This window comes from Odontesthes bonariensis, chromosome 13 (assembly GCF_027942865.1).
Source record: "Odontesthes bonariensis isolate fOdoBon6 chromosome 13, fOdoBon6.hap1, whole genome shotgun sequence".
In the NCBI taxonomy this organism is placed as follows: domain Eukaryota; kingdom Metazoa; phylum Chordata; class Actinopteri; order Atheriniformes; family Atherinopsidae; genus Odontesthes; species Odontesthes bonariensis.
In genome coordinates this window covers 20,515,370-20,538,595 of record NC_134518.1, presented here as the reverse complement: position 1 = coordinate 20,538,595, position 23,226 = coordinate 20,515,370, and the positions used below count along the sequence as shown (strand labels likewise).

Sequence of the window (23,226 nt, the reverse complement as noted above, 5' to 3'; positions counted from 1 at the left end):
TCATGTAATAGTACTTTAGGAACCACTTTGTTGGTGCAAAAATACAATTGACTCCTGTCAAACTGTTATATCTTTGACATTTTTCATAGCTGCTACAAAAGAAATGGGATCAAGTGATGTGTACTTGGGCCAGTCTGCTAATAAGTGCCTAAAAATACAATTCAAAATCGTGTCTTTACCAAGTTGCCTGTTATTTGTAGACAGAACACTGGTTTATTCCTAGAATTAGAAGCCTTTTTAATGCTTGAATGATTAATAAGTCAGTGTTAAGTGGGTTAACAAACAAAAAAAAACAAGCACATTCTTATGAAAATTGTCACATACAAGGAAAAAAAGACAATAGTAAAAAAAAAAAACTTCAGAAATTCTGGAGAACTATTGCTCCTGAGCACTTTAAAAGATTATAAGAAAGTCTGGCTACTTGAAAGAAAAACATAAAGAAAAGGGAGGTGGCTTAAAAATACTGTAATCACTCCAACAGAGTTTCCAACATTTCAAGTTTATTTCACACAAACTAGCACAGAAAACAGAATATGTACAGTTGAGTTATGTTCACACGTCAAAGACATCAGCAGGGCAGAAAGAAGAAGCCAGCCGTTCAAACTCTGTCACTGACACCTGAAAATGAGAGAAGAAACATAAATAAGCCAACAGTCAAGACTGTTTATGTCCCACTGAGGAAACCAATTTCACTTCACACGAGTCCACACAAATTTTAGCCAATAACACTTCTTTCGCAAGTCCATCAAACAAACCTCTCAAATAAAAAGAGCAGAAATAAGGAAAAGCTAAAAATTAACGTAAAAAGTCAAAGAAGGGAAAATCTGTGACGTAAATAGCTTTGGTATCTGCCTACCAACAACACTTATTTGAACAAGGACTGATTTCTCATGAGCAGCCATTATTCCTCTCCCACCTTCCACTCATCCACGGCTGTGGAAATGCGTTGTTCGGCCTGAGCAATACTCTCTCTGCCAGCCTGAACCTTCTGAGCCAGGGCCGCATTCTCCGCCTGAATCTTTACCAGCTCCCGTCGCATGTAGCCCTCCTGCTTGAGGTAATATTTCTTCAAAAAGCTGCAAAAGTCCTCCTCGGGAACCCCACTCGGTCGCCTATAGGGAAGAAAATTAGACGAGAAGAAATTATTGCTTTGAATTTTGATACTGCTGCGAAAAACCCAGAAACATTGCAGATGTGATGGTTCTAAAGCTATCATTTGGAAATGATAGGTTGGAAAAAGTTAGAAAGATGTATAAAGGGAAACTGAGCACATTCAATCAAAAGCTTGGTGTGTGGCCATGTAAAAGAAAGCTGAAGGTTTCAGAGGGTGAAGTTTTGAATGCCGTCCACTCACCATGCAGGGTTTGGATTGTTCTTGGCAGCAATCTCCAGCTTGTCCAGCTCATTCAGTTTGAACTCTAACATGCCTTCTTCGATAAGTCTGCTGATGTCTTCCTTTATGAGCAGAGACACCATGTGTTCATGTAAACAAGTGCAATTAAAGACAGGCACCTAATGCATATACAAGCTATAAGTATTTGGATTGTTCAGATTGTCGCTTGGAGGCTTTGACGGTACCTTTGGGACCCTGCTGGACAGTGATCCTACCAATCACCAATCACATGTGATGACAGCATGTTTTTTTTTCTTTTCTCCAAAGCTTCATTATCTTAGTCTCTCACACGGTCTCTTCTTCACTTCTGATTTCCACAGACTAGCTCCACCTCAACATACTTTCTATTCTTAATCAACTCTGAGCCATTGGTGAGTGCTTTTTTTTTTAAAAAAAGCTTAATTAATTACTCTTTTTCCGCAGTCTTCAGCGTATCTGTCTCTCTTTTTGAATATTCTCCCATTTGCCCTTCCTCTGGGTTTTCTACAGTGTCATTACGTGGCAGCTTTTTCATCAGATAAATTCCTTCAACAATCCGTTTCCATTTGTCGACTGTTGGGGGATCTGCTTGGTATGATGGAGTATTGCATTCACTTAATAATAATAAAAAAATTCACCACGTTATCTCGAAATTACGAGATAGTATCTCATAATTACGAAATATTTATCTTATAATTACGAGATAAGATCTTAAAATTACGAGATAGTATCTCATAATTATGAGATAACTGTCTGCATGAGATGATATGTCCGCTAATAGACTCAGCAGCTTTAGTTCGACTAGTGTCTGACTGATTTGCAAGACAATAATGGACGTCTCTCGTGGAATTTGTTTTTATTTCCTTCTTGGCATGAGGCATTGGGAAATATTAGCATTTCTCAGGATGGATGAGTTCGGTAAAGTTAGAAAGATATTGGCAGATTCGGACTTCCGGGATCAATAACTCAGAAGTGAGACGTTGTTAAAACACAAAACAAGAATATTTTCAACCGTAGTAAGACAGACAAGGAGCTACAACCTAACTTTCATCAAAACGAGCCTTCGTCGGAGCCACACCAATAACATTAGTGTTTATGTGCAGCCGGCTGTGAGAGCAGCGAGCAGGGACCGTCTACAAAGTGCAACCGATGAGAGACATTACAAAAAAGAATCAATAAATATTCAATAACTTCACTAGGATACAGTGTAGTGTCACCAAACTCACTACACACTTCACTGGTCTCCTACAGATTACACTACAACTGCTTTGAAAGAAATTAATTGTTGTAGTACCAAGGAGGTAATGGGAGTGGTTGACCTGAGGTTTATGATACTACACTGTAATAGTTATTGAATATAAATCCTTATATTCCCCCAAACTATGGAAAATGAATTTCTTGCAAACCAGGTGTTGTAGTGTAATCTGTAGGAGACCAGTGAAGTGTGTAGTGAGTTTGGTGACACTACACTGTATCATCATGAAGTTATTGAATATTTATTGATTCTTTTTTGTAATGTCTCTCATCGGTTGCACTTTGTAGACGGTCCCTGCTCGCTGCTCTCACAGCCGGCTGCACATAAACACTAATGTTCTTGGTGTGGCTCCGAGGATGGCTCGTTTTGATGAAAGTTAGGTTTAGTTGTAGCTCCTTGTCTGTCTTACTACGGTTGAAAATATTCTTGTTTTGTGTTTTAACAACGTCTCACTTCTGAGTTATTGATCCCGGAAGTCCGAATCTGCCAATATCTTTCCAACTTTACCGAACTAATCTTCAGTAGAACAAGAACAGTGTACTGACTAACTACTAAGCCAGCCTGGATGCATTTCAAATGCATGAATCTGTAGCCATGCAACACACCATATTGGTTTAGTTGCTCTTGCACGAAGAGCGCAACTTCCAGCAGGTCAGATTGGGCTTTCCTCCTGTACAACCCCAACGATTTCAGTCGCCTTCGTAGCGTTGACATGCTTATTTTAATCCCATCCATCCTGAGAAACGCTAATATTTCCCAATGCCTCATGCCAAGAAGGAAATAAAAACAAATTCCACGAGAGACGTCCATTATTGTCTTGCAAATCAGTCAGACACTAGTCGAACTAAAGCTGCTGAGTCTATTAGCGGACATATCATCTCATGAGATCTTATCTCGTAATTTTGAGTTAATTATCTCATAATTATGAAATACTATCTCGTAATTTTGAGATCTTATCTCGTAATTATGAGATAATTATCTCATAATTATGAGATAATATCTCGTAATTTTGAGATCTTATCTCGTAATTATGAGATAGCGTGGTGAATTTTTTATTATTAAGTGAATGCAATACTCCATCGTAGCTTGGTGCCATCTGCTTGTTATAGATATTTTACCAGCCGCTTTCCCCTGCATATTGCCATCTGAAAAGTTGCCAAGATGCAGTATTATAGTATTCAGTGGTAGATGATATCCTAATATTATTTTAATTCCCCAAAGAGCCGCTGGAAATTCTCTCTAGACGTGAGCTAAGATTTTTCCACATATTTGCCAATCCTTATTTGATATTTCAATTTTAAGTTCTTTTCCCCCCATTCAGTGTCCAACTGAGTATTTGTCATTGCCCAACAGTTTGCTTTAAAACATTGGCATGAGTCGCGTTCAATCAATGTGTTTTATTCCAGAGAGGGGAATTTCCTTAATGTCCTTGTTATGATAATTGATTGTAAATGCCTAAGGAATTTATGGTTGTCGGGTCCAAATTAAGTCTCACACTTAAGGTCTCTGAAGAGACCACCCACTTGTTCATTTTGCGTTGCTCACCTGTATCGTTCTCTGCAGCTCCTCTGTGAACTGCTTGTGAATGCTCTCCATCCTCTGAGGGTTTTTCTTGTACAGTGGACGAAACATGCTGGCGAATCCTTTAAAACTGAGAGTGAAAGCCGTGTCAACCGCATTGCGTTGCTTTGACGGAAGGCTGTTTTCTTTTGACAATATAATAAAAAAATTGACCATAACAACTGTTCACAAGAAGGGACAGAGCATACTCCACTTCTTGAGGAAGCTTAGGTCTTTCAAAGTTTGCAGCAAGGTCCAATCTCAGTTCCTCCAAAGGCCCCCATCCCTCCATTTAGTAGTGATTAGGTGAGTTTTTTTTTTTAGGAATTAAACAAGTGGTGGTCTCGCCCTTCAATTTAGATGTAGGGGGCCATTAGGATGTCTGGATAACCACTACACCCTGATCTTCCCTCCTTTTTCCAGAGGTTAACATAATGAACAATGCTGCACGCTATTTACATAACTCTGATCAAACAACAGTGTCTTCAGTCAGAGGCTTCTTCAGCTCCACTGCAATAAAGTCAGGTCGAGGAGGCCATTCTTGGCAGCAGCAACAGCCTATCACAATGTCTATTTAATTTATTATGACTGCCTTTTCTTGTTCTTGTCATTTATTTTTTTCACTTATCTAATTTTATTCTATTTAAATGATCAGATATTAATTATTATACTGCGATAATAAAATTTCCCATAGCGGATTAACAAAGTAATATGCTACTTGTACTTTATTTGAAATCTGACGAAAATGCTAGAGTTACTTCTTGTCAGATGTGAGGATTCGTTGCCTTTGTGTCTGATATTATTTTAATGAAATATATTTGGGTGATGAACACAAAAGTAATGCCGGGAGCTTTTGTTGGGTAAGCTTTGCCACGTAAATAGTTGTTTTGGACAGGTCGGTGTGTTAACCTGTTTGTAACTTTAATATGTCACTTATATGCAACACAGAGATAATAAAGTAATTAAGACGTCCCGCAGTCACTTTCCACGGTATATTCACAGCACAAGCACAAACGGCACGGTACCTGGCATGCTCCATGAACTTGTTCAGGCTCTTCTGCATCACTTTGTCGAACAGCTTCAGTCGGTTGAAGCGAACAGTCGTCTCCTCCGTCGGCTTACCGACATCTCCTGGGTTGGACATCTGCGAGGAAGCTTCTCCAGTAGCTGCTTCGGTCTGCTTTTCGGCGTCGTCTTTGTCGTTTTTTTCTCCAGCCTCTTTTTGTGTTGACACGCTGTTTTCCTCCATGTCCAACTCGCTCTGTTTACGTTTTTGCAGTACCCGCCAAATCTACGGCGAGGCGCTGCGCACAAAAGTGACGAATGCTATCAATTCCGCGCATGCGTATCACAGCCAAGACGTTCAGCTGTCATTTCTCCTCTAAAACCTGCCGCGGTGGGCTGTCCTCTCCGCCAACATGGCTTTAATCACAGGATTGTTCGCGTTCTTGTATCACCTACCTCAGATTTACAAATGGCTGCTGAAACCTTACTACGTCACCTCAGTCTTCATGACCCTTGCTTTCCTGGTGGTCCGAAAGGCTCCCGGTCTGTGCGAGCACCTGGCGACCGACCGGGAGGACGGCAACTCCTGCGACTTTGACTGGGTGAGCATGTGGGGGGATAATGTTGCGCTGCCGTGCTGCCTGCTGTTAAATATAGTGGAGCTAACTCAGCCGCTCTAAGGGGAGCTCACTTATCACAAAGCAGTTGAATGAATTTGTGCTTTTGTTTTACAGAGAGAAGTGGAGATTCTTATGTTTCTCAGTGCAATAGTGATGATGAAGAACAGAAGAGCCAGTAAGTCCCACTTAACCGCCACACCCCTGTATTTATACTAGGCTTTTATGATCAAGTTATAAAACAACAAAGGCGTGTGTATTTATTATATGTATTCAGGTCTAATGTGTAATGTGTTTGAAATACATGACCTGAGACCAGCAGAGAGGCCCCCCACCAAGCCTCATCCAGGAAGTGACTCACAGATAAACGTGCCTTTGTAGTGTAAACATTACAGGTGCTGTGTGGTCCCACCCTCCTTTGACCTTGCTGAGCAATGTGAAGGTTTCTTCTCTTCTCCATTCACTGATCCACCTCTTCTCTTTTCTGTCTCAGTCACGCTGGACCAGCACATTGGCAACTTGTTCATGTTCAGTAAAGTGGCCAACGTCATCCTCTTCTTCAGGCTGGACATTCGTCTTGGGATCCTCTACCTGGCACTGTGTGTCGGTCAGTGGTCTTATAAGCTTTGCTAGAAATACTGCCCCCTCTCGCTGATGAATCCGAGTTACTGTGGAGATTTAAGAACATATCACTCTCGTATAGCGGTAGTAGGTTCCCAGCCCATCCCAGCTCAGAATGTGGCAATGTGCTATTAGGATGAGTGAACTCACACATCTTTGTCAACAATTCGCTTTTGTCAGAGGGGTTGGGAAGGAAAGTCCTGCATCCACCTCATTAAATTGGCTCAAAATTTCGAGACGGTGCAGAGGGCCTTCACATGTTTCGCACTCTTACTGATTACAAAATGGCTCCAAGTCGTTTAGGTCAAACTTCACTATCCACCCTCAGCAGTTCAGGAGTCAGCGTGTTTGTTGAAGTGGCCTGTAGGTGGTGCAAATGCTCATAGCAAAACTTAAAACACACAAAGTCTAATTTTAATAACTCATTTTAGCTTTGAGTTTAGAAGCACTGGACTAAACAGTGAGATAACTCAAAATTGAGCAAACCTACGCTCATTGTTTCCCAGAGTGTCAGTGTTCATACATCAGTAATGACTTACCTGATGTTAAACAGAGGTAATCATTGTTTCAGGCAAGGCAGCCCACTGTAAAACGCTGCAAGAAACCCCAGAGATGCCACACATTAACCGATTTAAGCGAAAAATATTGCCTTCGGTCTTTATATTTGACCTTTTTATTCCTATAAGATCATTCTTAAATATTCCTGAGATGAGAAAATCCTTTGATTATCCTCTCAATTCAATTGACCTTCCCACCCTGTTTATCTGTGCTTTGTCTCCAGCGTTTGTAATGACCTGTAAGCCTCCTCTCTACATGGGCCCAGAGTACATCAAGTACTTCAGTGACAAGACCATAGATGTGAGTCCTTTGTTTTAACGTTTGGCAATTTTCAAATGTTCATATGCAGCGTGGTGGGTAAGTAAAGATGTGACCCATCGGTTGCACCGAGCACAGTTTTGCATTTCCTTCGATTGCAATTTTAAGCAGTGTGTCAAATATATTAACTGAGTGCAAAATTGTGACAGCAAAGTCTTGGACCTCCCAAAGTGGTGACAGAGGTGCGTACTTGCCTATTCTGCTCTGATCAGCCTTTGTGTTATTGAGCCATCAGGAGGAGCTGCAGAAGGACAGTCGTGTCACGTGGATTGTCGAGTTCTACGCCAACTGGTCCTCTGACTGCCAGTCCTTTGCTCCCGTCTTTGCTAACCTTTCTCTCAAGTAAGGAATCGCCCCGCTCTTACTGACTCCCCTTCTCTCATTAATGAGGGATCATTGATTACGTTTGAGACAACGTCTCACGTTTGTGTAGTCTATTAGGCGTGTACTTGCGTACATTTGGCTGAGCTACGTAAAACAGTTGTGAAACAGACACACATTTTTTTCAACATGAACCCACAAATCACCAGTTTCTGCTAAAACAACCATAAAGTCTCACGCTTCTGGAGATGCACGGGATCCGTTTGTGAAAAATACTGAGATTGAAACAAAAAGTTTCATTTAAATCCCGAGTACACCTGTACTACAGTGATTTAAGCGTTTGTAGCCCCTTTAGAATTTTCTCCATTTCTGGATAAATTGAACATGATATCAACACATTCTGACACAAGTTGTGCACAGATAAACAAATGATTATGAGCCCCGCACATCCGCTCTTGGGCATTTCAGCCCATTTATCTGTGCAGAACAGGCTCAACTTGGAAGGTTTCCTCACACATAGTTCTTTAACATTTCTCAATATCTTTTTTTATTTATTTTTTATTTAAATATGCACAATGATAAAACAATAAAATACATTTATTAATACAAAGGAATGTGCAGGAGAGGAAAGGAAGCCCAAGGGCTTATATAACCCCCCCCCCAATACAAAACACTAAATTAAATCAACCAATAAATATATATATATGATAATAAATAAATATCAAGACTTTGACCTCAGTCGTTCCAAGTGATTTAACTCGATTTGTCTTTTTGCATTCTTAGATATATACAGACCTGCATTTTTTAGATCATTTTGCTGCAGTTCTCCTTGTTCTTGTAGAATTTGCCTGTATGCCATCATTGCTGAATTAATTGATCCAGCAATGATGGCAAAGCCTCCCAACTAAGATGCTGCACTACCACCACGTTTCCAAGATGGATGGGGGGGGGGGATTATTTTCCTCGTCTTAAACATAAGAAGAAATACCATAATGTTTAATCCAAAAAGCTGTATTTTGGTCTCATCCATCAGAACATTTTTCTTGCAGCCCAGAGGCCAAGTAGAGTTCTCCTTATGGTGGACTGATCGACATTGACTAAAAGCTTACAAAAATCTTTTAATTGTGCAGAATTGACTCTGAGCACCACTGTGACCTGGCAGAGGGTTAATCTATGTTGGTAGATCACTCCTGAGGAGTGAAGCAGTGATGTTACGTTTCCTCCATTTGTACCCAATCTCTCAAACTGTGGATACCTGGAGTCCATGTTCTTTAGAATTTTTCTACTCTGATGAACATCAACATGTCTTTCTCTGACGTTTGATAGATCTGCTCTGATAAGATCCTTCTACTTTTAACAGAAAATACAATCACATCTGATTGAGCGAAGACAGCGGACTCTTATTTTACCTTCAAACTGATTCCAGATCTTAGAGGTCACGCATACCTTTGCCACTCGCAGATATGTAATATTGGACCCTTCTCTTTTCGGTTCTCTACATGTACTTTTCAGACTTTTGTGCCAATCTGATTATGTTTCGCATCATATTAATGCAGTTATAACGCTTCTAAAGATTTGAATCACTGTAAAATCGTGGTCTTTTATGTCGTTCAGCTGACGTGTAAGAAAGTGTCATCCAACGTGAGGCAGTTGGACTTTTAGGCTTAATGCTCTTGTGCATCTTTACGTACGTACTACAGGTACAACTGTCCTGGACTCCGGTTTGGGAAGGTGGACATTGGACGCTATGGAGAGGTGTCAGAGAAGTCAGTTTTTCATTGACTCTGCTTTGTTCATGTCTCTCAGAAATTGCTTGTTTTTATATATCCTCTGAACACCGATTGTCCCATGAATTCTCTCAACAGGTACAGGGTTAGTACATCTCCTTTGTCTAAGCAGCTGCCTTCACTGCTGCTTTTTCAAGGAGGGCGAGAAGTCATGAGACGTCCAATGGTGGACACTAAAGGGCGGGCTGTATCTTGGACCTTTAATGAGGTGTGTCCTCTCTGCTCTTAACAAACGCATGTAGTGATTATGATGTGCTTACACTCGCCAACTAACCCTTTGTTGTCATTGCTAGGAGAACATCATCCGAGAGTTTAATCTCAATGAGCTTTTCCAAAAATCCAAGAAGCTGAACAAAAGTTTCGGTTTGAAGGAGGAGAATCAAAACGGTTCTCAGCCAGAGGAGGGCAGCGACGAGGTGCCAGAGACCGACAACTCGGAGCAGCAGACGGAAAGCAAGAAAGACCAGTGAAGCAAAGAGCTCAGAATGGCTTTCCTTTGTCCCATCATTTCCTGACTTTACATTACTGTAAAAATACAGTAATTTCTTCAAATCAAGCCGTCTATTTAGGTACATTTTATGAGAAGTTATTCGAGAACAAATACCCTTTTGTATTTATTTTGACACTTTTAACATCATCTAATCCCTGCATGTAAACCCTTTGCTGCCTGTTTTTTTTGCATCTAGTATTTACTTTCATGTGAAATTTTTGGAAATAAAGTGAAAAGTGAGCTGAAACTGAAAAGATTGTGTGAGACAGCTAAGAATCACGACACAAGCTTTTTTTTTTCTTTTTTAACAGTTTGACCTTTTATTCTGAGAAGACATCTTCTTAAAAATGCTTTATAAGGCCATTTTGGAAATGTTTTTTTAATGTACTCGTTACAGATATTTGTGAAACTCGTTCCATTCATCACAGCCCACAGATAGCAATATTTAATCTCACATAGAAATATACTTGCTATGCGCACATCAGTGGCCACAATCTTTGGCCGGAGCAGGAAGAAGTAACACAGGTTCTCTTTGTCTCTGTGCAACAGCTGCTTGTGCCAATAGTGACGTTTCTCTTTGCCACCGCACACATGAATCAGGTGGGACTCGACAACAATCTCACAAAAATGTGCGCCAGAGAAGCAGTCAGCACAAAACAAACAACAGAAAACGAAAAAAAAAAAAAAAAAAAAAACATGCACAACAAAGACGTAGCCTGGGTAAGGTTGACAACTCGCAACACAGTGGTTTGGGTCAGTTGTGCCACATTCACACAGATTTGACATTCTACTGCAAACACTGCTGTGGGTCTTAACAGAAAGAATAAAAATAAATAAACGCTCTGCGATGCCCCGATCCAGACAAACACGTCTCCCTTTCTGTGATGAATCCTTTCTCCACATGGCAGCGGGTTGATATAAAAAAAAAAAAAAAAGATTAACTGTACTTTACAGAAATTTAAACGTGCGTTGAAAGCAGAAATCTAATCTGGACTTTTTTTTTTTTCCTTCAAAAAATGTTAAAAATAAGCATCAATAGAAAAAAAAAAAAAAAGTTCAATAAAAACGCCCCTGCTTCGCTATGAATGATCTCGAGGCCAAATCCAATCAACACATAAAAAGAAAAGAAAAAGTCCCTCCTTAATCTATTCGGCGGCATCTCGCACTTACTGTTATATTTTACACGTTTTCAGGAAAAAATGTTCCGATTTCCTCCGTCATCTCTCAAAAAAAAAAAGTCAAATAAAATAAGATATGAATTTGTGTCCAGAACTACAAGCTTGTTTTGTCTGGTGAAATAAATAAGCCCTTCCCTCGCTGCTCCTATTTGGCTGGTCACCCGTTAAAGGTATATGGTTACTAGCATCTTCGCCGATTGACAAATTACATAAAAGTGGGGGGTGGGGGGGCTAAAACACATACATTGATCTTAAAGCTACAAACAGATTTTGCATAATGTCTCTAGCATTAACATTACAAGCATACATTCCACAAAGATGCTTGTGCCGCAGTCGCGATAATCTAGATTTCTTTGCAGCTTTAAAAAATAATCTTGATTATCTGCCACATCTGGTAAAGGATCGTCATTCTCTTTGGACAATAAAAATTCCAGCAAGAGCTTGCGAGAGGCTGATGCAGCCATCAATTATAAACAGGCAACTGATCTGAAATCGCTTTCATGAATCAATACATACAGTACATCTGCCACCATCATCAAGAATAGTCATTTTCAATTTCTGACAATTGACCCAATAATAATAAGAATTTGTACGATTTCATACATTTATATAAAACAATATTTAAAGGGGAAAAAAAGGAGAGAGATTTATAAAACTAAAATGATAACTGTGTTTATAGGTCAAACTCTTCCCTCTTTGTGGTCATAACAGATGTTTCTATTGGTCGACAGTCTTAAATCCTAGATCCTACAATTTAACATCTGCTGGATAAAGCTCATCCTTTCGTCAAGTGCCAGACACCCTTGTCAATACTCTGTGTGCTGATGTACCAAAGTAAAATAGCAAATCATGGAGTAGGTAAGCGTGTTTTATAAACATGTCAGTACCCGGCCGTGATCACATCAGTCTATGGCTCACAAAGTGGTTAAATGGTGATGGCTGATCCTGTGAAAAAACATCAATCAGCGTCCCCGGTTCCTCTTTGTTCAAATCTGAAAGGCAAGCAGAGAAGAATCGCCAGAAAACAAAGCGAGTACCAGACACACCCGCTTCTTGAATCCAAAGCAGCAGAAAACAGTCACTTCTCAGGAGCCCGCGGTCATGAATAATATCCAGCTCAGGTAAGAGGCAAGTGGAAGCTGTCTGGTGACTTTTTCCCCATCCTCGTAATAGATCCTGTGGGATGTTTGTCTCTCAAACCGATATCTCGTATGTGGTCCCTCCGACGCCGGTTACCTTCTTCACCCCGCCCCCTGGTTTGGTTGTGGTGTGATTGGCCAAGACTGGGCGAGAGGTGGATCTGATTGGACAGCCATTCAGAAGGGGAGGAGCAAGAGAAGAGGAGGGGAGCATTTTAAGAATTAAAGAGACAAGAAATGGCGGTGAGAAGTTCTACTTCAAAAATAACAAGCAGACAATAAACAGTAAATGTTTTTCTACCTATGGTCTTGTAAGGCATGTGGTAACCATATTTGATGAGTAAGAGAAGGACGAGGACAAAAACAGACAACAGGACAGAAGTAAACAGGAGCAATGTTAGGCATGCTGTAACCAAGCTAAACACATACTGGCATGCTTCAAATACTTATCTACACATTCCAACAGTTGAACCAATAAAACTTCCATTCACACACACACACAACAACAGATCAAGAGCAAACAAGGACAGATTGACTTTAAACCATGTAGGAGGAAAAGGAAGACTCACACAGATCAGGTAAGAAGAGAAGGGCTGACACAAACCGGGAGGGAAGAAGAAGAAGAAGAGGAGGAATAGGAGGAGGAGGAAGTGTGGCAGGTTGACGAATCTGGCGACGGATCACTACTCACTGTGGCGCCTGTTGCCCTCCTCCGACTCCTCCTCCCAGCACATTACTCCCTCCCGCTGGGCGAGGCTTGTGCTGTGACCCTGCCTCCCCAATGTAAGTCGGGGACTTGCTGAGGGAGAGGCCGCGAGGTGGTGGGGAAACTGGGGGCTCAAATGAGCGAGCCCCAGGGGATGAAGATGAGGAGGAAAGGTTACGAGGGGCTCGGGAAGAGGGATCCAGGTTATGCTGGAGAAGTTGCTGAGCCTCAGGAATCCCGGAGAGAGGAGGCGGGCTGACAGCACGCAGGTAAGCCCGATGGGGGGAGGAGAAAGTGGCGGAGCCCTGGAGCAGCTGCCCCTCCCTCTGCTGGGCGATCTGAGCTGAGAGGAAGGGCGACGTGTAGCCCTGCAGCGGGCTACTGGGTGACACCACCTCAGACTGGCCTGTTATAGTTGACGAGGGAAACTGAACATAAGGTTTCTGTGGCGACAGCTCATGGGCGGCTGACTCGAACTCTGGGCTCTCAGATGGCGTCAGCAGGCTGTCATAGGACAGGCTACCATTTCGAGGCGTCTGATTGGCCAGGCTTTTGTAGCTGGTGTCTGTTGTGCCCTCGGATTGGAGTGTGGCCAGCGGGTTATGTACAGTCTGTGCTGAGCGCAGGCTGGATGATCGTGAGCCGCCAGTGGACAGAACCAGCGAGGATGGGTAGGAGGTGTAGGAGCGCCCAGTCAGGGAGTAACCTGACATGCCCCCTGACACCCCCCCAGCAGTCCCAGCAGGGCCTCCGGAGCCCTCACACCTCTCCCCTCCCCCTCTGCGCACCCCTACACCTCCTCCCACCACTGTGGCCCCGTCCAGGCTGCTTGGCTCCGAACGGTAGCTAGGCTGGCGGCTGGACTGGAGGATGGAGGAAGACGGAGAGTCAAGACTCTCCCCGCGAATCATCTGAGGAGAGGAGAGAGGAGAAACAGACCAAAGGCAGAGGGAGAGAGGGTAAGGAAATGATGGTGATGATGATGATGATGATGATGTCATGAGTGAGGGTCAGAATGATGAAAACTACCATCTTACCTCAGGAAAATAGAGCACAGAAAACAGTTTTTGTACAGATGCTAACAGGACGAAAACAAAAAGAACGAGAGAGAAAGAGTGGTGGGAAGTATTGGATACTCTACTCCATCATGACACTACTGGACTGTAAACATTGACTGGTTGGAACAAGCACCGACACTGCAAGTCAAAGACAAGCGTGTGTTCACAGATAAATGGAAATACAAATAGTAATAAATGAGCTGCACATTCCAGTCAATGTAGTCTCAGGGGAAAGGATAGACTCACTCAAACACAGAGACATCCAAAGGAATATACACACAAACACAGTGAGACTTACTGCTCAACCGATGCCCACTGAATGATCAATTTCAAGTAAAAAAGCAAAAAGAGGGGCATTTATTTACCACAAAGAAGATTAGAAGGCAGACATAACAGCCTCCAACCCACCTGCTACAGTCAGCTATAGGATGGTGCTTTTACTGCTTTTCTTGCCTCTTTTTAAGCGATAAACAGACACGTGTTTTCTGAAAATTAGCTTGCCACATAATATTAACCGAGGTATTGCGTCTCTCAAAGAATGTTTTGAGATTTTATTATTATTTTTTTAAATCAGGCAAAAACATACGAATAGCTTCTCTCCTAGCATAATGTAGCATGAATAGACCCTGTACTCTGAGATATGTATACACCCAATAGCCTATACCCAGCATTTTGAGATGTGTATATGTAAATCAAAATCTACCTTATTTGAATGTGTGAGGGCAGTGTGGTTCCTTCCTGGGCTGTTGTAGGCCGGTCGGTACTTGTACATAGATGGCGTAGGTGGAGCCTCAGTCAACAAGCTGCTCTCTGAACGACAAGAAACCAAAAGGGACATTTGAATGAGGTGTGCTTATGATTAGAACACAAACATTTAGCCGTTTGCATATGAGGTAAAACACTTGAAGTAATGCCCTTTATGGTGGACACTCACATGTCTGGTGATTTATCTGCAACTACCCGTGTTCTCTTATGTGTGTTTATGTGTGTCTCACCCTCTGTGTCTGCTCGAGGCAGGCCGGGGTAACGAAGATCCGGCTTTGGAGGAGGTGGAGGCTCCGCATCAGCCGACTGGCTTTCCATCTGATCTAGACTGCTCTTGGACTGGAGGAGAAACGCAGTATTAGAGAGTGTTTAGACGAACAGTAGAGATTTGAAAAAATGAAGCAGACTTTAAAAAAATAATAATAATAAACTAAAATAAACTTAGAAGGAAAAAAAGAAATTACTGATGTCCCCAAACAAAATTGGAATCCTGTGCCATCCTGCATGAGAGGGTGTAGATGTAGATCTGTCCTGTTTTACATCCCTAACCCTTCATTCTCAAAATCGCATTGCATTCATGATGTTTTTCCCTTACAGAATCAGCATTCAAAAACAACATGTTTTGCAACATGTATTCCTATCGAGCTAACAAACAGCTCTGTGCTAAACAAAACAGTGGCGGATGGAGGCGGTTTAAAGAGAAGAAAGGAGAACAGAGGCTTCAGCACAATTTCAGTTTTTTCTCTCGTTCTTTTGGCTCAGACAATGTGGAAAAAAACAACAACCATGTGCTGCAGCCAATAATCGTAGGTAAAATCCGCGGAGAACGACAACTGCACCAACATAACTAAGAGCAGCCCACGGCTCAGACTGATCCATTCTTTCAGACCTGCGTTTTAGGGGAACAAAGCAGAGCGTAGAGAGCTGGATGTTCAGCCCTTACTGTCCCTGCAGCTGTTCACACTTGTGTTGAAAGAGATGGGTATATGTTACTAGACCTAGCCAAACTGCTGTTGCAACATGTTACAGAAAAGCACCAGTGGGGTAATTTACAAATCAGACGTGTTCAGTTGCCAACAGGGAAATGGAAAGCAAAGCATGTCGGAAACAAGCTGCCTGTTTGTAGAAAATTTTTAAAAAAACGTCTTGCTCCTCACTTTTCAATATTTAAACCTGAAAATAGACTTAACAGTAGGTTGACTCACCCTTGTGCTGTGTCGGTCATTCTGAATCCCGTTGTCGAGGATCTTGGCTTCTAGTTGGGCCTCTGTGAGAGATGGTCTAAGAAATGGTGGCTGTACATCTAATGCCTGACGGCCTCGCAACCGACCCATGTATCTACAACAGTTGAATGCATTTAAAATGTTATGAGCGATAAACAACAGGCTAAACAGTGTGTTATTAAACTGACAATCCTAATCTGGCAACATAATCCATTCTGAGGGAATGCCTGTACATATATATTAACTGAGCGGACAGATGAGAACAAGAAACATAATTGTAAAAGAGAGTTAAGAAGGAGAGTGAACAGATAAATGTAGAAGAGAGGGTCGCACAGACCTGGGGGCAAGGGAGCTGCAGAGAACATGTGAAATATTCCTCAAGCAGCCGTTGGTGAAAGGGTTAACGCCTCCCCGGAACTTGCCTGTCACCTAGAGTGAGAAAGGGGGGGGGGGAACAACCATGCTTACTATTAAATCCTTTCCAACTCACAAGAAAAAAAGTGTCTGAGCTTATTCAAAGATGCACACAACTAGCGCTGGTATGTACCTGTTCATTAGTGGTCCTACCGCGGGCCACAAGCACTATGTGGAACCCAGTCAGGCCAGCCACTGGGACAAAAAACAGACCTGCCACACACATCACAGCCATACTGGGAGACAGGGTCAAGGAGAAAACCAAAAGGTAAAAATGGGAAAAGAAAGCCCCATAATCTGCACTTTTCTGACTGCAGAGCACCAAGTAAAGGATACGTAACAGCAGCATGCGGCGTGTCCAGCTGCTGGCGGTGGTGCAGGACATAAACCAAGCCAAAGCCAAATACATCCACAATGTGGGTGGTTAGAGAAAGTAAAAAGAGGAAGAAATAGCGATAATTTCTCCGGCCAATACAGTTGTTCACCCACGGACAGTGATGGTCAAAATCCTGGACACAGGATCAGAGGACAAAAAGATGCGATCACCATGAATGAGATGAAAACAAACAAAAATACATAAAAACCAGACCTGGACTGTGTTTTTTCTGAGTTTTGTGACAGTGGCTTCAGACTGCGTTTGAGAGCATATATATATATATATGCTCTCAAACACTTTTCCTGTAATATGTCCCTTTTGGGTAGTGTTTTCAGACTTAGAGCTTGCCTAGAAACCTACATACTTAATCTAAAAGTCAAGGATGTGCTCCATTGACAATCAGTTAATTAGGACTGAAAAAAAATAGGCCAGGATAATCGCACAGTATCACCACATTCTGTTCAATAACACGGAGAAATAAACCAACTGCTAATGGAGTTATAATATGGTGAGCCCATAAATTATGTTTGTATACAGCATCTATGAGAGTATGTACCTCCACACAGTTGTCGCAAACCGAGCAGTGCGAGCAGCGTGGCGGACGGTAGAAGCGGCAGGTGGAGCACCACTTCATGCGCACCTGGATGCCTTTGATCTCCACAGTCTTATAGAGGGGCGCACGGAAATCATCCTCTTTATCTTCATCCTCCTCCGCTACAAACAAAACGCACACAAAACAGAAGCTCGTGGCGATCAGTTTTGTTTTGCCTATCAGGCACTGAAAGCATCACAGATTCATCGTTGGTAGGTGATGACTTCCCGGGAACAAACGGTTGCACATGAGCACTGTTGACATCTCCTTACCTCTGGGGAAGATTCCAGGGTCCATGAAAGTGGCCATGCAGAAGTTGGCGAGGGTGAAGAGGAAGATCACAGCAATGTAGATGGGAATGACAGAAGAGAAATACTCCGACAACCACGGACAACTGGACAGCATAAAGAAAGGCTATGGAGACCATGCAGTCACACAAACATAGCCAAATACCAACACTCTCGACGATGACATTGACGCGGAAAGGATTTTCTCAACACTCCACCGACGTCTACTTGGTGAGCCTTTGTGCAAGACAAATTAACTCCCAAGAGCTCCTCTGAGTCTGCTCAGTGGCTAAATATACACAACTGTGATTGCAAATGCTGGGCTGTAGGTGTGACTGTGAAACAGTGGGAAGTGTTGCTGAGAAGATGGCAGTTGTGTTGAGGGAATGTTCTCTGACTAAGTAAAGGCTATGAAAACAACATGAAATAACTTCAACTAAAATAAGGCATCTGGATACAAATGCAAGCAAAAACACAGGTGCGTGGCACCACATTTGTTTCAAAGATAACCAAAGACACACTCACGTGAAGCAGAAGAAGAGTGTTGTGGACCCGACAAGGAAAGTGGTGGCAGCGGACACAGGGACGTATCGGCTGGGTCGAAATGGACGGGGAGGAGCAGAAGCGTGGGCCCCTACTCCTCCCCCAACCCCCCCACCACTGAAACCTGGCATCAGATACAGGGGGAGAGGGGAGGAAGAAAGACGGGGAGGTAGATATCGACTGTCTAGCTAATGTAAAGGGGTGTTTTGCTGGTCAAAATGGGGAATTTGATGTTTGTTTGGGGGGAGGGGCCATGACTACAGACTGAAAAAGAAAGCCCTACAAAGTAACCAACTATGGAAAGCAGGAACTGAATGGAAACATGAGGAATTCTCTGTGTGCAGTCTCAAAATGGTTCGTGATACTGACTTAAAACAAGATGTTTTTTTATGAAGCAACTTACAAGACAGCTCTACTAACATGTGCACAGTTCGATGTATCTAGATTGTATGCATAGAAGAGCAATGTGATACAAAAATATATGTAGAGAGTACATTAATTCATTTGTATGGCTTAAATTTATCTGTATTTGGTGCAACAATGTGAGAAAATCTTGGCGCAACTAAATTAAATCGATGCAGTAAGAGGACAGCAATTTAGGTTTCTCTCCACTACTGAAACTCAGTGTTTGCATTAATGCTCATTGATGTGCTTGAGTTCTGATTGTCCCCTCTAGGGAAAATGGCTATAATAAGAAAAATAAAGAGGTAGTTCCAGCAGGCAGAGAGAAGAAGTTCATGGAGGAGAACAAGCAGAAGACTGAGAGCAGCAGCCGCTGATGACTTCTGCGATAGTCCCAAGAGGGCTTATCTAGGCACAGGGTGGGTGGAAGAAACTGAGGATGGCGGCAGGAGGGACAGTTCCAGCATTTCAATCCAAGTCAGCAGGGGAAAGCACCAAAAACCAATTTGTTTTTGAGCCAGTGACAGGAAGCAGCTTAACATCAAACAAAGGTCCAGTTTATTTCCAAGAAGCTGCTAAAATAAGATTTTTTTAATTTTATTTTATTTTTAAATGTCTGGCCTCGTCTTCACAAGTGAATAAGCTCAAATATCCAACATGAGTCTCCTCAGCTTTTATGGGACCCCCGTCTTCAGTCTCTGTGTCTATATGATGACACAATCAACTCATTCCATAAAGAAGCCCCGTGGAGTTCACAAAGGTGCCTGCGCACTTGGCTCGGGCTGGGTGTGATGACCTTTCCCACCTCCAACTTCTCTGCAGACAGACATCTTTCCCCATCTCGCGTCTCTTACAGAAAGCCGTGTGCAGAATGGGCGTTACGTGGTCAGATACATTTTGGTCCTTTTTTTATCTTTGGCTCCCAGTTTTCCTTCATCACCTGGTTCTGTGGGTAAACAGCTGGAAACTCCTGTTTAAAAAAAAAAAAGAGTAATAACATCCGCACAACTGTCAATGAGGAAAATCTAAGTAAACAATCTCTTGTGCAAATAATCACAACTGAAACTAGTTAATTTTGTCAGTGCTGTTTGTTAGTCAACAGGATTACATGAAAACTACCAGAATGAGTTTTCCCCTTTAAACCGAGGAGTGTGCTCTCCGAGTGGCACTGTAGCTGCCATTTGTTTTGCTCATCAATACGTTTAAAAACGCACATGCCACATTCTTCTCAATCGCACTTTTTAAATGGAGAATGTGAAGGTAAGTCATGCCGCCCTGCATGCTGGGACAGGAGCACAATCTTGTGAGAATTGCTCCCCCCAATATCTCCGCCTTCTGTCAATGTTGACTGGTTAGTTTTCGTTTTGTTTGGCTGAGAAGCAAAATCTAGGGGAGAAGAGAATAGATGGAAAAGGGAAAAGAATGAAGAAGAGGGACCATAATGGGAGTAATTGGATCACACCACTGAATCCAAGATATGCCATTTAATAAGCTGCCAAAATATGATCTCACGCAAAACCACTCTCCTTGTTTTTTTGGTTGATACACAATAAAAGTCATTTTATTCATAATAAATATGCATTTAAGACTTTTTCATATGTAATGCATTCTCGATCCTATAATTTTGAAGCATCAAAACACTATACTGACAAAAAACACCCTTGAATATAATAATGAATCTGAACTAACGTGTGACGTCAACTTCATGGTCTCTATTGTTCAGATTGTTTCTTTGGCCTCAACAATAGTATTAAAAAAATCCTCGTGGTTTCTTGGTTGGATTAAAAAAAAGGCATGGAAACACAATTCTGGCATCAGGGAATATCTAACGAGAGATATGTATTGATCAGCTACTTATTATAAAGAGAAAGTATACAAATTGATCCAAAACAGTATAAAAACCGAACAAAGAACACAAGAATCTAAAATAATATTCTATCAATGTGCAACAGTCTCATTAGTAGATACTATTGAATATACAATATTTGTCAAGCTAGATCACAAAGTTATGCGAGAGAAGCAATGGTTTCGTTCCGATTTCACAACAGAGCTATTAGGAAGCCAGTAGGAAGAGCAAAAAAAAACAACAACAAAAAACCTACTTCGATCTCATACTTTTCATTATTAGTCACGCACAGGGCTCTTCAACCTCCTGCTGTTGCCAAACAGACAGCTGCAACGTCAATGCCTCCAGGTGAGCGACAAAAACACCTCCTACTACTGGAAATTCAAGCCACCATGGAGACTACGGCTTGTGACACTCACACTTCTCGCTAATTTACTTCATCTCCAGATGAAAAACTAGTCGGTACAGTGGGGACAAACTGAAACAGATCTGGAGTAACAGTGTAATCTGATAGTTTGGACACACCCCTCTGTTCAACAACCACCCGTGCTAAGAAATAAAGATTTGAAGCCGAGGCAGTGTCAATATGTCTGTTGTTAATCACCCCATCTGCCCCACAACAAATCCCCCTCCCCAGACTATAATGGAAGTTAATCCTAAAATCTCTGTGTCGAGCTCTGCATGTCATGTCACCACAACGATCTGCACCTCACAAGATACACCATTAAGTGGCCGGTCGAGAAAATTTCATCCATATTTAAAAATTTTAAGCTTTTCTCAGGTGTCTTTTTCAATATAAAGCACTCAACTGACTATGATTTGATCTTTGGATGATATCTTCAGACAGACCAACCGTTAAACAGCAGGCCAATGCAGCGTAAGGATTCAATCAAGACAACTAACGCTGCAATAACATGCCCACACCACCGTGCTCCTCGTGAAAACATACACCACCGTTTTAAACTAACAGACGTTGTGACGCTTTAGTTAAAATGAGGAATAATAAAAGATATGAAGGCGATACATACTTGGTAATCACTCAGAGGGCTTTTGCCGAGCCTCGAAAGTTTTTTTGCGACACTGCTCAGTCCTTTACCACATCTACAAGAGTGCGCTAGCGTTAGTTACCAGCCTAGCATGGGAGTGTTACACTAGCGGATACACTTTCACTGACGATTCACGAGACAGCAGGGGCGACTTTCAGTTAAACTGTCAAACAAGAGAAAATGTGAAACACGAACCCAAATTCCAACGTGCGGGATGTCTTGCCCGTGGGGCGTGGGTCGCTTCAGTCCTCCTTGAATTAGCCGCTAGCAAACTACCTAGCTCCCTTGCTAGGCCGACGTCGGAATCCCGGAACTAGACCGTTGTTCCGCAGGTGGGATGGGCAGCCAATCAGAGACAGTCAGAGCGTTGTCTCTTGGGTAACGCTACAATGCACAGAATATTGTAGCACCAAATACTCTTTTTTTTTTTTAACCAAATTTAGTTAAAGAACACCACGTAGAGCAATAACAGTATTGTTCTGTGAACATATTTCAGGTTTACAGGAAATGTCAACAAGGTTTTACTGTGCAGGGCAGGGTTTAAGAAGGAGGAATTGCACATTTTTTCAATTTAAATATAACATTTTCCAATTGACATCCTAATCCTGTGGGCTACAAAAACAATGTAGTCCAATCTGAATCCATTTGGATTACTGTAAAAGAAAATATTGGAAATATTGCACTTTATGTTAAAACAAAATTTCTCAATAAATATGGTTGTCTACTCTTGAAACATTGCAAAACATTTTCTATACATTAAAATTGTCTGTTGCATATTCAGTATTTTGTTATTCACTTAACCAGCTCTCGCAAAGTTAGTACCGACAAAACCTGCAGGTGGACTGCTTAACTGACAATGTGACAGGAGTTTAACTGCATAAACAAAAGAAACATTCGGTATTAAAATTTTTGGTCAAATCAAATCCTCCCAAACATGGTGACAGAAACATCTGCACACGTACTGCTTTGTGTCTCCTCTTTACATTTTTGTGACAATAATTTCGATATCTAATCAAAATGTTATAAACTAATACTTAAAAATGTGCCTGTGATACATCTACACGTCAAATGTGATAAATCCTGATAACATGTAACCTGTTACGACCACCATATTGTTTAGAAGCACTGTGTGTGATCCACACATTTCCATGCACATTCTCCAACTCAAGCTATATTAACTGTACAAACCTGAAAGCTTATCGGCTATATCTGAGGTGACATGTATTTATCTGGGATCTGGGGAAAAAAAACAAAACAATTAAAGGCCCTTTGGGGAGGAATGATTCTGCTAAAATTGTTGAACTATAGAGATGTGGAGCATTGGACAGTCAAAGATTTTGTTTTGAATACTCAAGAGGGACACATGACACACTTTGTGGGGAGAAAAAAAAGGCACAAATTAACAGAGTCATGGCAAAGGTGACAATGATGGCACACAGCCACCACTGAAGGAGATTTCGCATGATTGAGGTATGGAACTGAACAACAGAATCAAAACCATTTAGGCGTACGGGAATACAACAAAAAAAGAAAAGATTGAGTGAGAATGGTGTCTTTTTTTTTTCTTCTTCTAAACTTTAATCAGAGGTCAGGCTCACTGTCGCAGACTTTGAAACACCTGCTCCAAATGGTATTCAGCAAGCTGTACGGAAAAGTTTATGAAATTCAATTCTCGTGTGTTGTTGAGTTTTTGAGATATCAACACACACGGTGCGTCACACAGTTCTACTGTAGTGCCCACAAACAG

The 23,226-nt window shown here is 41.8% G+C and overlaps 3 protein-coding genes across 6 annotated transcripts; 1 reads left to right on the top strand and 2 right to left on the bottom strand.

Moving 5' to 3' along the window:
- Positions 1 to 486: 486 nt before the first annotated feature.
- Positions 487 to 5,787, bottom strand: pmf1 (polyamine modulated factor 1). Its single transcript, XM_075481490.1, has 5 exons — positions 5,213 to 5,787; positions 4,173 to 4,278; positions 1,355 to 1,455; positions 917 to 1,112; positions 487 to 618 (listed from the first exon to the last, which is right to left on the bottom strand). The coding sequence occupies exons 1-5, from the start codon at positions 5,434 to 5,436 to the stop codon at positions 553 to 555; spliced, it is 693 nt and encodes a 230-aa protein (XP_075337605.1). The 5' UTR covers positions 5,437 to 5,787; the 3' UTR covers positions 487 to 552.
- tmx2a (thioredoxin-related transmembrane protein 2a) lies at positions 5,542 to 10,158 on the top strand. The gene is made up of 8 exons (XM_075481489.1): positions 5,542 to 5,794; positions 5,927 to 5,987; positions 6,303 to 6,416; positions 7,212 to 7,288; positions 7,542 to 7,648; positions 9,328 to 9,393; positions 9,493 to 9,622; positions 9,708 to 10,158. Exons 1-8 carry the CDS (start codon positions 5,606 to 5,608, stop codon positions 9,882 to 9,884), a joined length of 921 nt encoding a protein of 306 aa, XP_075337604.1. The 5' UTR covers positions 5,542 to 5,605; the 3' UTR covers positions 9,885 to 10,158.
- zdhhc5b (zDHHC palmitoyltransferase 5b) lies at positions 8,442 to 21,810 on the bottom strand. 4 transcript variants are annotated; one of them, XM_075481484.1, is made up of 12 exons: positions 21,675 to 21,810; positions 18,168 to 19,557; positions 17,628 to 17,749; positions 17,320 to 17,477; positions 16,724 to 16,896; positions 16,521 to 16,623; positions 16,311 to 16,402; positions 15,956 to 16,088; positions 14,981 to 15,089; positions 14,689 to 14,795; positions 12,913 to 13,838; positions 8,442 to 12,382 (listed from the first exon to the last, which is right to left on the bottom strand). In XM_075481484.1, exons 2-12 carry the CDS (start codon positions 18,314 to 18,316, stop codon positions 12,277 to 12,279), a joined length of 2,178 nt encoding a protein of 725 aa, XP_075337599.1. In that variant the 5' UTR covers positions 18,317 to 19,557; positions 21,675 to 21,810; the 3' UTR covers positions 8,442 to 12,276. The 4 variants fall into 4 exon arrangements, with proteins under 4 accessions (XP_075337599.1, XP_075337600.1, XP_075337601.1 ...); XM_075481485.1 differs by lacking the exon at positions 21,675 to 21,810 and adding an exon at positions 21,462 to 21,616; XM_075481486.1 differs by lacking the exon at positions 21,675 to 21,810 and adding an exon at positions 20,690 to 21,323.
- Positions 21,811 to 23,226: the final 1,416 nt, after the last annotated feature.